At 45.0% G+C, this 16427-nt stretch overlaps 1 protein-coding gene across 1 annotated transcript in view; it reads left to right on the top strand.

Annotated features, from left to right (window-relative positions):
• Nucleotides 1–249: 249 nt before the first annotated feature.
• The window catches only part of GMPS (guanine monophosphate synthase), a 28824-nt gene continuing 12646 nt past the window's right edge, over nucleotides 250–16427 (top strand). Inside the window, exons 1-7 of the mRNA XM_072868165.1 lie at nucleotides 250–439; nucleotides 6715–6896; nucleotides 10501–10615; nucleotides 12222–12319; nucleotides 13400–13503; nucleotides 14557–14750; nucleotides 15057–15222. Coding sequence (XP_072724266.1) covers nucleotides 413–439; nucleotides 6715–6896; nucleotides 10501–10615; nucleotides 12222–12319; nucleotides 13400–13503; nucleotides 14557–14750; nucleotides 15057–15222 — 886 coding nt within the window. The 5' untranslated portion in view covers nucleotides 250–412. The remainder of the gene's footprint in view (nucleotides 440–6714; nucleotides 6897–10500; nucleotides 10616–12221; nucleotides 12320–13399; nucleotides 13504–14556; nucleotides 14751–15056; nucleotides 15223–16427) is intronic.

Genomic DNA, 16427 nt, shown 5'->3' with positions numbered 1-16427 from the left:
CCGCCGCTTCTACCCGTAAAACGGGCTGAAACGAGCCCCAGAGCTCACGCACTGCAAGCCGGGTCCGGCCGGCGGCGGCCTGCGCGGCACCTTCCGGCTCCGGGAGTTAAACCCGCACAGAGCCGGGCCCCCCGCGCCGCCGTTCCGCCGCACCCCCACCCTACGCCCAGGCTTGTGACCCCAAGGGCCGCGGCCGGGCCCGGCCCCGCGCTCCGCCCCTTCCGCCGGAGCGGGGCCGGCCCGGGCCGGCTCCTCCTCCCCGCGGCGGAGGCGCAGCCGGGCGGCATTAGCTCATCTCGGCGCGGCGGCGGCGGTTCCTCGCGGCCCTTTCTTCCCCCTCCCCGCCTCGGGGCCGCCCGCCCGCCCGTCGCTTCCCGCCGGTCGGAGGCGGCGCCGCGCCCCGGCAGCTCCCATGGCCCTCTGCAACGGAGACGCCAAGGTCAGTGCCGCCGCGCTCCCCTCGCCGCGGCCCGGCCCGGGATGCTTCCCGCCGCCCGCCTGGGCCTGGTGGGGGGCTTTGTGCCGCCGCGGCCGGGCCCGGCCCGGCCCGGCCGCCGCCTCGGCCGGCGGGCACATGGCGCGGCCGGGCCCGGCCTTCCCCCGCGGCCGCCTCCCGGGGGCTGCGGGCGGCCCTGCGGCGCGGAGCAGGCCGGGGTCCGCGGCGGCGGCCCGGGGAGCGGGGCCGAGCGGCCGTGGGCGTGGGGACCACGCGGGGGCCGGTGCCCGCGTCCCCTGCCCCCCGCGCCGCTCTGCCCGCTCAGCCGCGACAGCGGTTGCTCCGAGAAAACTAATTAATGTCACAATCCGGATTTCGGTAGGGTTTTTTTTTTAAACGTGGGCTGATGGTGTGGCCGAGCCCGCCGGGGCTGGCTCCGTTCAGTGCCTCGCACGGCCTGCGCCGCCTCCGGGGCTCCCCGCGGGTACGGCCAGCACCTCCCCCGGCAGCTGGCCACGCTGTTGGGGCGTCACGTCCCGATGGGAGCGGTCACTCGTGCAGCCAACTTGAGAGAAAAGTTGGTTCGCTCAGCTGCCGCAGAAGCGGGCAGGCTCGCCCGCACCAGCCCTGGCGTGGGGCCCGCTGCCTCCGTCCTGGCGACCCCCAGGATCGCGCCGCTCCCTCAGCGTCGCCCCGTGTCCGGTTTGCAGCGACAGTGGCAAGAAGAGTCGTGTGTCGGCGTAGCTCTTGCGCGCTGGCGTGACAAAATGACTTGTGTGAAGTTGAAGTTTTTTCTTGATAATGCAACTTCTGAACCAAAACCCTGCAAGTTGCCTCGAGCCGCCTCTGTAGTAGCGTAAAAGCCTTGTTCTAGACCTTTTATCTAGTTTGCAAGAAAACGTGACTCTGAGGGATTTTTTTAAGTGCTCAGTTGGTCCCTACTTAAGTTTTCTGACATGCCTTTCCCTGACCATCAACACAATCTCCTTTCCTGGCCAGGGCTGCTCTTGAGGGTTCCTCTTCTCTGGAGTGGTCGCACCCAGAGCTGGCTGTGCGACGCGAAGCTCATCCTCCATGAACCATGCTCTCGCAGGAAGCGGGTAACGAGTGGTTTCCGCAGGGGGCCAGGTCCCAGCAGCCATTGGAAATCTGCGTGCGGCTTTAAAGTTTGTCTGAGATAACGAGTTAGGGGCTCTCGTAGCAGTCTCGGGGATTGCCTGAGTTTGAAGGAGTTACTTTCCTGTTATACTTTGAAAAAATATGAGTAAGTGTTCTTCTTATACCTGCTTAATTTTCATACCACAGGGAAACAATTAAACTCTTGTAAAACCTGTGCTGGCTTGAAAGTGCTAGATCAAGGCTCCTGGTTTAGGCTTGTCCTAAGTTATTAGTGTGGGTGAAAGCTCAGGGCTGAGGGCTTGGACAGAGGGGCCGTGGCTGCAGACCGGACTTTGCCAGGTGCTTCTTGGTACTCCAGAATATGACTGTTCTGTATGTTAATGTGTTTTATAAGTTGCATTAATGAGAATCCTGTCAACATGTGGGTGTGTGAAATGCTGAAAAATTCCCTAATTCTGCAGAAATGGGCTGTTAGAAACCTGCAAACTTAGTTTAAAGCACTAGGTAGGTACACCGAGGAATAAGATACACGGTGTCCTTAGCTGGTAATGCAAGCCTGATGGCAGGTCTCCTACTACAGCTCATTATAAAACTTTTTTTTTTTTGACACAAAAAGCCCCAGCAGCGATGGAGGCTTTTTTCTTCCAGTGTTACCAAGTGATAGAGCTGAAATGATGGATCGAGGCTGACCCTTGCCGCAGCAATGCAGTCGGAGGTAGCAATACGGTTCAGGTGGCACCTGGGACCTCAGTTCCAGGTCTCGGATCTGTGAAACAGCGGGCAAACGGCAGTCCGGAGATGCCGTGTTTTGATAGTGTAATCGTTTTATTTGTTTCATCAGTCATAGTGAACAGTCGGAATCCTTCACGTATGACATGGTTTTCAGGGTGACTCTTGTGATTTAAATTAGCTGAATATAGACTTTCCCCCCTCTTTTTCTCTTGGCATACTCCAGTCCCACCCTGTTTTCTTAGTTCTGCTCTTGGGACACCAGGCTAGTGCCTCTGTCTGCTCTGCCCCAATGCCTGAACCGCCTTGGACAGCTGTCAAACCAGCTTCGTCGGAAGTTCTCAAAAATAGCAAGTTCCCCAGATTTTTGTGAAAATAGACCAGGAGAAGAGAAGGAACTCTAGTTATACCCCCACTGAGGGGGAAAAAGAGCTTTTATTAGAAACTGGAGGATCCCCACTAGGAAGAGGTGCTGGCTCCGTAAACCCTGTCCCTGCAGGAGCTGGGCTGTCTGGTATCCTCTTCGTCTTTCTCCTGGCATGCGTATGGTATACAAATGCATGAGCTAAACTGCCATGTTGGCTGCACGTTAACAACATCTGTTCCTTTTTTGATTTTATTAAATGACGTTTCCTTTGTTAAATTTGGGTTCAAAAATCTCTAGCCTTGGAACTGTGCCTTTAAATAAGTAAAGCCAGATCCTGTACTGACTTACCGCCTTTCTCCTTCTTCTTTTTCCATGTGCTTTACGGTAGCGTTACTATTGGGCTGTCTTCAGAGCTGAACCTCCTTACAGTTCTACTTTAGCTCAGAAGTGAAGTACAAAAGCTCCTCTGGTGCAGTCCACGTGGTGATAGTCGCCTGTGTTAACTCCCAGGATGGGGCTTGCTTGGACGTGTGCTGGGGATGTGCTGCAAGGCTGCCTACAGGAGAAAAGGGCAGCGGGCAGTGCCCTGTGTAGTACTGGGAGAAAATTATTTCATAGAATCATTAAGGTTGGAAAAGACCTTGAGCATCATCTAGTCCAACCGTCAGCCCAACACCTCCATGCCTACTAAGCCATGTCCCAAAGTGCCACGTCTACACGTGTTTTGAACTCCTCCAGGGATGGTGACTCCACCACCTCTCTGGGCAGCCTGTTCCAGTGCTTGATAACCCTTTCAGTGAAGTAAAATTTCCTAATATCCAGTCTAAACCTCCCCTGGCGCAACTTGAGGCCATTTCCTCTCGTCCTATCACTTGTTACCTGGGAGAAGAGACCGACCCCACCTCTCTACACCCTCCTGTCAGGCAGTTGTAGAGAGCGATGAGGTCTCCCCTCAGCCTCCTTTTCTCCAGGCTGAACAACCCCAGGTCCCTCAGCCGCTCCCCATCAGCCTTGTGCTCCAGACCCTTCCCCAGCTCTGGTGCCCTTCTCTGGACACTTCAGCCTGTAGTTTACTCTAAGCCCACATCTGAGGGAGCAGTGAGTTGTTAGGCCACTGATTGAATAATTTTCATATTATTCAAAAATTGAATAATTTTTTTTTATGGTGAGGTGCATGTTGCCTTGCTCATCTTGCATGTTCCCTGTAAGGAGATCTGCATTGCTCAATGGATGCAGTGCTTTTACTGGATTTTAGCCCAAATGCCTGTAGCATCATCTGAGGAAAGACCTTCTGAGCTATGATTAGACACTGGCTTTTGAGATTTTGGAAGGGTATTAATGGACTCCCAGCGAAACTCGGGCAATGAGCTATTACTTGCAGCCTTAAACAGCCATCTTCTAGGGCCACATAGATGATTGAGAAGTGATTCTAATGTTGATGTAGTTACCTGTGAAAGCGTTCCTCTGATCATTGTGCAAAATGATGCTGTATTTCGCACGAGTGAAGAAGCAGGGGCAGCTCAGTGAAGGGGTTTGCCAGCTCGGGAGCCAGGTGCTCACATCTGGGCGACTGCAGCGCAGAGGCTTGTCCCGTTCGTCCTGGTGAGGAAGGGGTATGTATCACTGTCCTGCTTTTGCTGAGGAGAACTAAGGAAGGTGCGGGTTGGTTTGAGATACGGACCTACTTACGCCGCCTTAGGCAAGGTTTCTCAAACTCCTGCCAGTGTAACCTTGAGCTCTTTCTGCTTTCACATGCCTGTCTCCCGCTCAGCTGTTGCTTGGGCCCAGCTAACTACACCTGACTGCTCAAAGCAGCTCGGTGCCTTCAGGGTAGGGCACTGAAAATGAGATTTATTTACTAGCTACAGATGTGAATGCTCGACCGTTGGTCCAGCTGAGCTGATGCCAACAATAACGTGGGTTTAGTTGTTTTTTTTTACTGTAAAATGTAAAAGCTGCCTTCACAGAGTTGTACTACTTTCTTCTTACTCATTCTGCAGGTTCTCAGTGGTGGTCTGCAGGTTGGGGAACGCTAGGGTACGACGTAGGGCAGCACTGCTGGCAGGTGGGACCCATCCTTGCAAGGGCTGGCTATGTGCCCGTGGCGTGCCCGGGGCTCTGGAGGGGACGGCTTACGTCCCAGCCTGGTCTCTTGCTGGTGGAAGGGGACAATCTTGCACAGTAAGCCGAGAGGGCTGCAGAGCTCTGTCCCCTCATGGTACAAGCTACAGCACGTGCTCTGAAACAAAGACTTTTAATAAGAAATAGCATTGCAAGGAATAGTGTTTGCCACAAGATGGGATCAGGAAAGAATAAGGATGTTGGTCTTTCTCGCAAGAACTGCTAATGTAGAAACTGCTAGGTGAAAATGCCCAGAATTACTCTAAAAGTGGTTCCCTCCCTTCTGCTGGAAGGTAACAGAGTTCTGGTGACCTCTCTCCATCTGACCAGGGGGTTTGAAGGGGCATTTGCTGCTGAAGTCTGCTCTCCTCCAACACGTGCCCATTTTGTTGTGTAACCCCGGACTAAAAAGTCATTAAGAGCTCCCTGTCAGGCACACTCAGCTACCAGCTGAAGGAAAGAAATTAAGTAACTGACTCTAACCTGGATTTAGGCTTTTGAGGGATTTAGCACTACTTCTTCTGCTTATGTCCCTTAATTTAGATAAAACCTTTTCCAGCTGGTGTAAACTTTGGAAGTTTCCAGTGTGCTTGCCTTCCTTGACTAATTTGAAGACAGTTATCTGAGGTGTCTCTTGGTAGCTGAGGAAGAAAGCTCAAAGGCGGCCTTTGCTATGTATTTGTTGGGGAGAACGTGTCCCAGCAGGATGCTGCTCTCCTCCAGAATGACCCGTGGTCGATGTGGGGGTGATTATCGGACCCATGTGGAAATACCGTGGCGTGCTGCAGGCTGCCCCAGCTTCCTTCGGAGCCTGAGCAGCGGTGGGGGGAGCCCCTGGTGAGCCCTGGGTCGAAGGCTGTGTTGCCTGGTACAAACATGCAGAACAACTCCAACATGCCATAATTAAAACTTGAAATGGTCGTAAGCTTCAAGATGTGTTTTGAGGCAGTGTTTGCCAGAGGAAAACCCTTCCCAGTCCTTCCTTCGTCAAACTACATTGGCAAGGAAACAGTGTAAGCTTTAAGTTAAGGGAAAAACACCCCCGGAGTAAGCAATTTCTTTAAGCAGCGGAATGTTTTCTGCATGAATTTCTTGGTGTCTTCCAGGGCAGTTGTGTTCACATTCTTCCTTGAAGATCCTCCGATAAGGGCACTTCCATGGAATAGCTGCCTCTCTTCGCAATTTCTTTTTAAAAAAGAAACTCGTCCTTGTGTTTTCTAGCCCTCTTTCAGATTTAGCTGAAGTTGGCCAACCAATTCAAATGTGACGGGGTCAAAGAGAACCATTGCTTTGTTCTGATGTGCAGTCTGCTTGAATGCTGCATTCAAAAGTTGTTTGTTTTTTGAAAAATCATTTAGCAGAGACATTTGTTCTCAATTTCTCCTCTTTATTCTCTCCGGGAGGTAATGTCAAGTGAAAGTTGAGTGTATGAGGCAGTGGGATGGGGAAAAACATTTTTCTTCTGACTTCGGACTGTCCTGTTTTGCTTGAGAAAAAGGCACATGCTCTTAATTATCATAGGGTGTGCTGGGTTTTATATGGAACTGTAAAACGGAAAAAGCTGGAGTGGCTGCGGTGGTGAACAGGGCGTATGACTTACTTACGGAAAGCTCTGCCTTCATTAGCTTATTAGGATTCTTCTTCCCTAATTTGTGCCCTGTTCGTTTTGGGGGATGGGGATGTCGTGTTTGTGTGGCTGCTTGGGAGGGATGTGCTGTGTTAATGTATAGGCCCTTTATCTTGCTGGTGCATCTGCTGGTCCTCAAACTTGAGGATTTTTTCATTGAGAAGTTTCTTGGCTACTCTTTATCATTTTAAGCATAAGTTAACATATCGGCAACCTTAGCAAGCTTTGCAGGTGTTAGTTGTTTAAGAGATCTGGCTTAAAGTCTGTGGTCTGCAATGTGTCACCATAAAGCGCTGACGTGAGTGATGTTTGCAGCTGGAGAACGCGGGAGGAGAGCTCAAGGATGTGCAGCACCACTACGAGGGAGCCGTCGTCATACTTGATGCCGGAGCGCAGTACGGGAAAGTCATAGATCGTCGGGTGCGCGAGCTGTTCGTCCAGTCCGAGATCTTCCCTTTGGAAACGCCAGCCTTTGCGATCAGAGAACAAGGGTTTCGGTAGGTCGCTTCCTGCGATGCCTCTTCCTGCGCGTTCTGCTTGTTCTCTCCTTTCGGTGTAATGGTATCTGTGGATGTTGGCAGCGGTGGTAATTGCCTGGGGTTTTATGTGCAATAGCTTTCATTGTAATGATGTTAATGATTGCATCTTTAGCTTATCCACAGAAACACCTGAGTTTTGCTGGGGAAACTTGTGCAGCAATATAAATTCTGTGTATTTGCTTCTTAATGCCTTAATGTAATCTTAATCATTTCAATTTGTAAGTATAATTTAAGAGGTTGCATTTTAAATATGTATCTGCAAAAATTTAGGTGATCTTGCTGTTTTACCTGTTAAACTAGGGTAGCTGTTAATCAAGAAAACAAGTTTTGTGAGTTTCTAAAAATGATTTTCTTAGTTTAATTTAAAAAAATTAAATAACTAACTTGGATACTGAAGATATTGTGGTAAATCATGCCAAACTGTTTCTGGGAAGCAACTAAAAAAACTGAAACTACCACTCATTGCTTGCAGCAAGAAAAGGTTTCACAATTATTTAGTACTTTGTACATTTATTTTTCTTGTTTTATTAGGCTTACCAGGGTATGCCTCTCTTCTGTGTGGGGAAAATAAATACCCTGAAGTCTACAAATCATCAAAGACCTTACTTGTCAGTTTGGTACAAATCCAGAAATACGGTGCACGTGTGCTTCTCGGTTGTGCCCGACAACAGATAAGACAGCGCTTTGCTGCAGAATTGCATTTTTGTAATCGATGATAATTAGTGAAGCAGTAAACAGTATATTTTAGTAAGTCAAACAGGAGCTTATTGATCTCTTCTGAAAACACAGAGAACAGAAAACCCAGGAACTGCTGGATCTATCAGGTGGTTGGTGTGTGAAGAATTTCTTTCAGAAATGTTCTGAAAAATACCTTCTCTTGTCAGATCTTGTTGATAATTATCCAACAATCAAGTCTTTAAAAGACAGATATACCTAATTACTGGTTTAAAAAGAACTCCTGCATCTCCTGTGTGGTGGATTTGAGGTGTGGGTCACAGTACTAATGATGTTTTGTCTCAAACCTGTGCTTTATTGGTGCAGGTTTGCAGTGGGAAGACCTTTTCCCCCTTTCTTTTCACAGTTGAAGGTTCTTCAGAGTCTGGTGATGAGACCTGTTGGACTTGTCATTCCAAATAATTGCTCTCTAAAATGTGGCAAAACCTCTTCATTCAAAAGGTCACTGCTCAAGGTTAAGATAGTGGTTTCAGGTTATTGGTTACCCAGACTGGTCAATAAGCTTTGTGTCCACAGTCTCAGTCAATTATTTGCATCCAGGAAAGCTCAACAAATACTGACGCCAGTCATTGGGTGTCTTTATCCAGTGACCGCTGTAAAAAAGAGTTTGTGTTTTTTTCTGCAAGATTTTGATATATATTCCACGTGTCGTGGGAATAGTCAGGTTTCCATGTTGCAGCTCGTGCATCGAATGGGCCAAAGAGCTGCGCTTTGGTCGGTGCTAAGGTTTGAGACAGGCAGCAGGATCAAACATTTTGCTAAATGGTATTTACATGTTGTGTTTAAAAAGCCAGCTGCTCAATTTTCATAGCTTCAGAGCAATCTCTAGTGACAAGTTTCATCTAAATGTGACATAAACGTTAGCAGTTTCCACACGATCCTGATCCTGGGCCGAGGAGGTGCCGCAGTCAGGGCTCCGCTGGCGTTGGGCTGAATTCTGGCACTGTCTGAGCTCTGGCGTGAGTCCGGAGGCTGGGGTATCAATGCATGCATTTTACTCTTGGTATTTTGACGTGGTTCCTGATGTGCCTTTAATCCATTGCAAATAGGTTTTCTAAAGCTAGGTCAGGTTGTTTTGGAGGTGGTTTAAGGTAAACCAGAAAAAGGTGTATTCATACCAGCGCAAGAAGGTATGTAAGAAATTAGATGGTGCAGCAGTAAAACTTTCAAAATCTACATCCCATGCTAGTTTTAATTTCTCCTGGACAGTTGAGAAGGTGCTGGTTCCTCTCTCACCCTCAGCTCATAATTTGTTTCTTTAATACTTGCGCACATTGGATAACCTTTCTGTATTCTGTGGGATTTTAAGTGGTATGGAAAAAAGCAGATTTTTAAGACTCTACTTTTTGAATAGGACAGTGTATAACTATTTTGACTTCTCATAAGGATGTTCGATTTGTAGGTGTGGCTATGTTTCCTTTCATTAATATTAAATAGTGTTCTGTACATATGGCACTTAAGCAAATGCTTCTGTACGTGGAATTATTAGAAGCAGTAATACCACTGGGCATTAAGAGTTTTCAGTCTCTAGTAGCGTCTGAGTTTAGGAAATCAATCACGTCTCCGACTTGAAGAGAGGCACCTGTATGTGTACAGCAGGTACTAGATGGCAGGATTATTCAGTGTAAAACTACGCCTATGTCAGCTATATGCTTATTCCAAAGCTCACGTGTAGATCCCGACATATAAAGAAACAAATGCTGCCTCTTCCAACTCGCAAGCCACTGTACTTTGGCTCCGAGGAGTGCCTCCGTCCAGCCCTCCGCCCCGTCCCCGCGTTGAAATGAGGAGCCCGGGCTGGGGGAGGTGGAGGTGGGCTGCAGGGGAGATTGTGCCCTGCGCCAGTGGGAGCAGGCACCCTGCGTGACTGCAGCTGGGAGGTGGCTTTCGGTACGTGGGCTCCTTACTACATGATTATTTCTGCCGGTGGTACGGATGTTGTAAGCGCACTGTTCATTTCTGCTGCTTAAAAATAGAAAAATCCTATTTTGTCAGTACTTGCATGACAAACACTCTAAATAATGCTAGAAGAAAGCTTTATTAGAGGCATTTAATCCCATATATGCAACTTCTCTCTCCCATTTTTCATTTCTCGCTCTGAATAACGGATTTGATGTTCTCTGCGAAATAAACAGTACGCGAGTCCAAGGTCTGGTACACCCGTGTTCGATCCTGGATTGAGGCCAAAAAGCGTTGCCCAACTGGCTGGTACTTCTGTGGTTCACGATCTTGCAAATCATCATCGTTTGCAAAAGTCTCTCTTCCTCTTTGAAAAGATTGAATTTTCTGTTACAGCGTGAAGTGTTAACTTCAAACCATGAATGCTTGCATGTATTGGACTTTTAATTCACAACCTGTTGCTAATGCCATCTCACTTCGTAATCGGGATGGATTGAGGGACGTTTTCACAGCAGCTCTAGAAGTTTGGGAGTTTGTTTTTTGAATGCAGGTCCCCTCCAGATGGCACAGACATCATGAAGTATATATATCTTAATGCTAATACTCTGCATTTGATCCTAGCCATCTTGCTTCAAGATAGCCATAGCCATCTTGGCTATGAGGAATTGAAAATATAGTCACTTTTTAACATGGTTTATATTTGACTTTGTTTAAACTGATGAAATACTTCTCTGCTAAGCTGCTGGTTTTGACAGCTGTAGCATAGCAAAGTTAAGCTATATGTTATGGTAGCTGTGTTAAAATTTATATTGGCATATATAGAGTTCTGAGAGTGTTATGAGACAATGTAAATGTTTAAAGCTAATGAAGAGCTTTCTAAAGTAAACAATATATTTGAGTTAAAGTTTTCTTTGTCTTTTGTCTGCAGAGCTATCATTATATCTGGAGGACCAAACTCTGTGTACGCAGAAGACGCACCATGGTTCGACCCAGCAATATTTACAATAGGAAAACCAGTTCTTGGAATCTGCTATGGCATGCAGGTGCTGTTGAGAGATATGTTTGTCTACAGCCGTCTTCTAGGCCTCCTTTCTGATACTCACTGAAGATGAACTGCTACAGGACCTGCTTGTCAAATACAAGCAGTATGCACATGTGCAAAAGATACTTTTAAAGCGCTAATTGGTAAACTGAGCATACTGTGTATTTTTCTCTTGGCTCTGCCGTATCAATAGCATAAATGGTTTTTCTTTGCTTAAGTGCTGTGAATTGAGTTCCACACTACCTTTTTTGTCCCAATAAATACAACCTGGCAGTCATTAACTAATTCTGTCTACTTGGTATTGGGAAATGTGCCCCTCATGTAAACAAGTGAAATAGTTTTTCCCTTTGGTTTTCAAGCGTGGAATGTTTCTAGCATAGCTCTTAAGAGTGCTTAACCCCCCCCCCCCCTTATTTACCTTGGGACTGACTGGGGATCCTGCAGTGATCTCGTAGATCCAAGCTGAGTGAAGAAACAAACTTCCAAGGAGACAAGGGCTGGATTAGATGCATGACTTCTGCCTGTGCATCTTGGTTTTTTCCAGGGTCAGTGATTTACTAGGCCTTCAGAGGTGCCGAATAATAGCTGGAAAAACTCCTTTAGAAAGGCTGGCAATTACGGAAGCAATGTTGGCACTCCCTGTTCCAAAGGGAAACGTGTGTTATATTAAAATATGCCTTAAAATGCCGAGCAGATTGAAAACCACGGTAGCTAGCCTCAAGCAGGGGAGTTCCTTAAGGCTGACTTTACGGAAATGAATCAAGTGTGTGTATTAACTCACTACTACTTCATTATAAAAGATTGAAATCAGTCAAGCGGCGTAAGTGTAATATCAAACTAGGTCTAAAATGAAACCTTAAATCTCTGAAAATTAAAGTAGTTGGAAGGTGAAACTCTAAAGATATTTTTTAAGTTGCCAGTTATATTTGCAAGGAAAAAATAAATCTTTATCTTGAGATTTCTGAAATCTAAAATGCAGATATCCAACTCCAAATGCCAAGGTGAGGCTTTTAGAAAGAAAAGACCTGGTTGAGAATTGTACTACTCTGATACAGCAAGGCTTATTAAGAGTCACAAAAATAACACTAAGGGAAGAGACTCAAGTTTTTGCCTGGTTCTCCAGAGCTGAGGAGCCAGATTTTGAGAAGTTTAAGCCTATCTGAGGGCCCTTAACTAAAGGGATAGATAAATCAGCTTTTTGTTCAGCAGCTTAACTGTTTTTATGATAACTGGCCTCAGATACTCAGCTGATTTGCAGAGCAGCCATTTATAAGTGCAAGTAGCTGTACACTATGGAGTATGCATTATTTTGCAAATCTCTGCCTGTCGTCTACTGCTGTGGATTTCTGCTGCTCGTTGTGTGCGGCAGCGGTCCCCAGCTATGCTGATAGAAGGCCAGCAGAAGGGAACGAGCCCAATACAGAACGACGGTTAATTTTGAAGAGAATTCTTATTTTGCAAAACAATATATTAAATTAGTATAATCATGAAAAACTGGGTTGGTGTGTATTGGAGGGCTAGAGCTGTTGTCAGTCATAGGCAAACTGAGGTATAAAGTGGTAATAGATTGTGTGGTGCTTTTTCATGTAATATTTTTGTTTTGACAGATGATGAATAAGGTATTTGGAGGTACGGTGCACAAGAAGAGTGTTAGAGAAGATGGAGTGTTCAGCATTACTCTGGATAACACATGTTCACTGTTCAGGTACGTAGACATTTTAAGTTACCAAAACAATATGGGAAATACTGATCTGGAAATTGGTGGCTGGGTGAGAGGAAGCTTATTTTAAAGAAAATAGTGAAATTGCACCCGTGCTTATCTGATAATTTCTAATAAAACTTTTACAGCTGTGTTCATGAGTAAGCAAGTTACTTATTTAAACAAATACTTAGGCATAACTTCTCAGTTGACTCTAGAAATACAGATATATTTGCTTGGAATATTGTGTAAACCCCTTATTTCAAAGTAGAATATCTTCATTGAGACACCATAAAGCGTACCACAACATAAGAATCTTTTGTTAAGCTCTTACATCCTTCTGCTGTGCAGTGCATTACTCTTGTATTGGTTGGCACCCATCCAGTTTTTGAAAGGTAATAGAAAATCTGAAACCGTTTGTTTTCCACCTTCCTTTAAAATTGCTTTGTGATGTTTTATAAAACCAGAATTAGATTTCTTGGTAGTTTGTCAATGCCTCTCCAGTTCCTTGTAATAATTCGAACAGTTTACTTGTACCTGGTGTTCCAATTTTATTAACTTTCCCGTGTAGGGCTACTGCAGAACTTTATACCTTGCCTAAAGTCTGAGGTGCCCAAATTGTTCTGAAAACACTTAGTTTTGAGCAAGAAAACTTCACTTCATTGAAATAAAAAGCAGGATTCCCAAGTATCCTGACTGACTCTAGGTGGCTCTATGTGTCAAAGAGGGGATACTTCAACATTGGCATGTTTATAAAAAAACAAAAAAACAAAAAAACAACAAAAAACCAAAAAAAACCAAAACAAAAAAACCCCCCAAAACAAAAAAACCCCAAACCCTTCTGAATGAAGATAAATTACCTCTTGCATGAAGGATGTATTGCACAAGAACTTATTGCATCCAAATGAAGGACCTCAGAGTTGGATGTGACTGTTTCTGGGAAGGAAATCCTGCATATATTTCAAATGGGCCCGGTCAATCAAGATGTGCTTTTATTTGGATCCCTAAGGGCTTCTCTTGGAAACGCAGGTAGTTCTAAGTCTGTATTCTTTTTTTAACTGATTCTAGTTTTTAATCTTTGTTTAGGGGCCTTCAGAAGGAAGAGCTTGTGCTCCTCACTCATGGAGATAGCGTGGATAAAGTAGCTGATGGATTCAAGGTGGTTGCACAGTCTGGGAACATAGTAGCAGGTATTTATTTTATACTGAAATTGTCTTCTGATAATCTTCATTAAAGGGAAGAATTATGGCAGACAGTAGTTAGAACCAAACGGGAACAGAATATCTACATTATTTAATTGCCAAATAAGTGAATTTTGAAGAGTTTCTTGTATGTGTTTGCTTGCATGTTGTGCTGTCATGATACTAAAGAAAGAAATAGTCATGAAAATGAATGGTCCTGTTTTTAAATTGGTGGTTTAAGGAAAATTTAACTTTGTTTTTAGAGTTTATGTTTTTTTAAAGTATGCATGTGTTGTTTCTCTTTGAAATAAAATATTGTGTGCCCTGAAGGCTGGGGAGAGGAAGACGTGTACTCTAGTGTGCAATGTAAGCAGCATTTGGTTTTTGCACTGTCATAGTACAAGTCAAACACTGATTAATTATTAAAGCTTGATTAACTTGTTATTGTATTTAATATTATGGTCAACTGAGCAAAAATAATGTTGGTACTGAAAGTAGCATTTCAAACATTACACACAGATTGTCACAGAGAAATGTAGGACCTTAGAATTTGGTTTTTGAAAGCTACTCGAATTATTGAATGTCAAGCAGCCTCTTTGAGTCTCTTTCCTAGGAGATGGGAGACCTGGAGAGGTTTTAAGTTTGCCGAGCCACTTAGATCTCAAAGTATTCACCTGGTTTCTTTTAAATCTTTCATTTAAAAAAAAAAAAAAAGAAGCTTAAGATACTGCTCTTAAATCGGACAGGTAGCTGATTTGAGAAAAACTGACCTTTCAAAAGACTTACACCTAGTGAACAGCTCCACTAGACTAGATTTCCTATTTTCACGATGGTTTTCCTAGGATGTCTGAATGTTTTCCTTGGTTTCTGAGGGATTGTGTGTTCTAGATGTGTAACAGTGCCCTTGTTCCTAATCTTAACCAGAATCTTTAGTTTTGCTTGGTGATTTGTGCCAAAATGTGGCAGAATAAATCGCTCAAAAAGTGTATGCTTGATTTCCTTGGGTGTGCATTTCACTTCCAATTTTTTTTTTGTCATGCTCATTTCTTTGCACCAATGAAGGCATAGCAAATGAATCTAAAAAACTGTATGGAGCACAGTTCCACCCTGAAGTTAGCCTCACAGTGAATGGAAAAATGATCCTGAAGAATTTTCTTTATGATATTGCGGGATGCAGTGGTACCTTTACAGTGGAAAACAGAGAACTTCAGTGCATTCAAGACATCAAAGAGAAAGTGGGCTCATCAAAAGTCCTGGTAAGTAGGTCGAATTGGAGCTGAAGGATTATTTGCAAAAGCCTGACGGAAACGCTGGCACTTACAGTTACTCAGGTTAATTTGCAAAATGCAGAATTGTCATGATTTGGGTAATACATTACCCAGGTTTTAGAAGGTTTGCATAATTGGATCGATACATTGTTTGACTTCTTGTTTTCCTCCAGTTCGTTGACTCTAAGTCAATAGCCTGTTCTGATCCTCATAGCTGCATCTGAATTATTTGTTGACACTTTCCCTGGAGACAGCTGACAAATTTTGTGGTTTTCCTTTTTTCCTCATCCTTAGGTTTTACTCAGTGGCGGTGTGGACTCAACAGTGTGTACTGCTCTCTTGAACCGAGCTTTAAACCGAGATCAGGTCATAGCTGTACACATAGATAATGGATTTATGCGCAAAAGAGAGAGTCAGTCTGTGGAAGAGGCACTCAAAAAACTTGGGATTCAAGTTAAAGGTACCATAATTTTGTTAAATATGCTTGATACCACTAATGATGTGGCCAGTCTCCTAAAATGTACGTTTAGTGTTTTGTTTCATTGATTTGAATTGACCTTTGCAGTTCTCAGACTTGACGTACCAAAGCATGGTTGCTAATTTGGAACAACCTCGGCCTATTCACAAAATTGCAAACCTAAAATATTAAGTCTTACTTACTTGATTGGAGCATACAACGAACTGACCCATCTCTTCAGTCGTTGAGATCCGGTGTCTGCTCTTGGGGCACAGCAAAGCAGTGGGTATGTGCCTCAGTCGCTGCTGCTCAGTCACTCTTCTACTGATGGTTGAGTAATCCTTTTCAGCTGCTGAAAAACTCCTTTGATTGCAGTTCTCTTCATAGCTTGGTTAGGTCCTCCACTGGGGCTTTATTTCTTGTCCTGGATCTCTCTTTAAATTGTGAGCTCATTTGGGTGATCGAATGCTATTACAGCCAAAATTACTTTTTCAAGGCTTTTTTTTTTTTTTGCTCTCCTGGCTTCTAAATAGGTGCATTTTAGTTGTTTTTGGAGTAGCTTGTTGAGAAGCAATGCATTATGAGAGAGCGGAAGGTACCTTGTCATGGCTGATGAGAAGGTTTAGAGTTTTTTGGTACCTGAAGTACGAGGAGGTCAGAGAAGACAAATTATGTATGAGTTGTGCAAACAATGAGAGCTGCTTTATACTGCCTGGCTGATGTATTTCATGAGTAATAGCTGCCTGTTCCTGGGGCTGTGCGTAAGTACTATTGTCAAGTGATTCTCGTGTGTTTTGGTCAGGAAGCGTGGCGCTGGGTGAGCAATGCTTTCCCCTAGCCTGACAGCGTGAAACAGCGCAGGGAGCTTGCGCCTTAGCATCTTGCAGATTGGGCTGCAATATCCTGATGCAGCAAAGTCTAAGCTTTATTCTACACACTTTTTTTTTTTAAAGTGGAAAATCTAGGTCTTATTCTTGCACTCTGTAGAGCAATAAACCTGGGCTCTGGCAGGCTGCCGGAGTAATAAATTGAGGGGATCCCTTTGCTGCAGATGTTCCTGCTGTAGGTCATGGAGTTCAGTGCTGGTAAAAGATGCCAAAGTGCCTCCTAGCTGATCTCTGCATTGAGAGCCTCTCTAAATTAAGAGGCATAACTTACCATGAGCAAATAGTGCATCATTTAATTTTGGTTACAGAAGGGCCTTGGGG

Source organism: Ciconia boyciana, chromosome 7 (assembly GCF_034638445.1).
Source record: "Ciconia boyciana chromosome 7, ASM3463844v1, whole genome shotgun sequence".
NCBI lineage: Eukaryota > Metazoa > Chordata > Aves > Ciconiiformes > Ciconiidae > Ciconia > Ciconia boyciana.
This window is presented reverse-complemented; position numbering and strand designations above follow the sequence as displayed.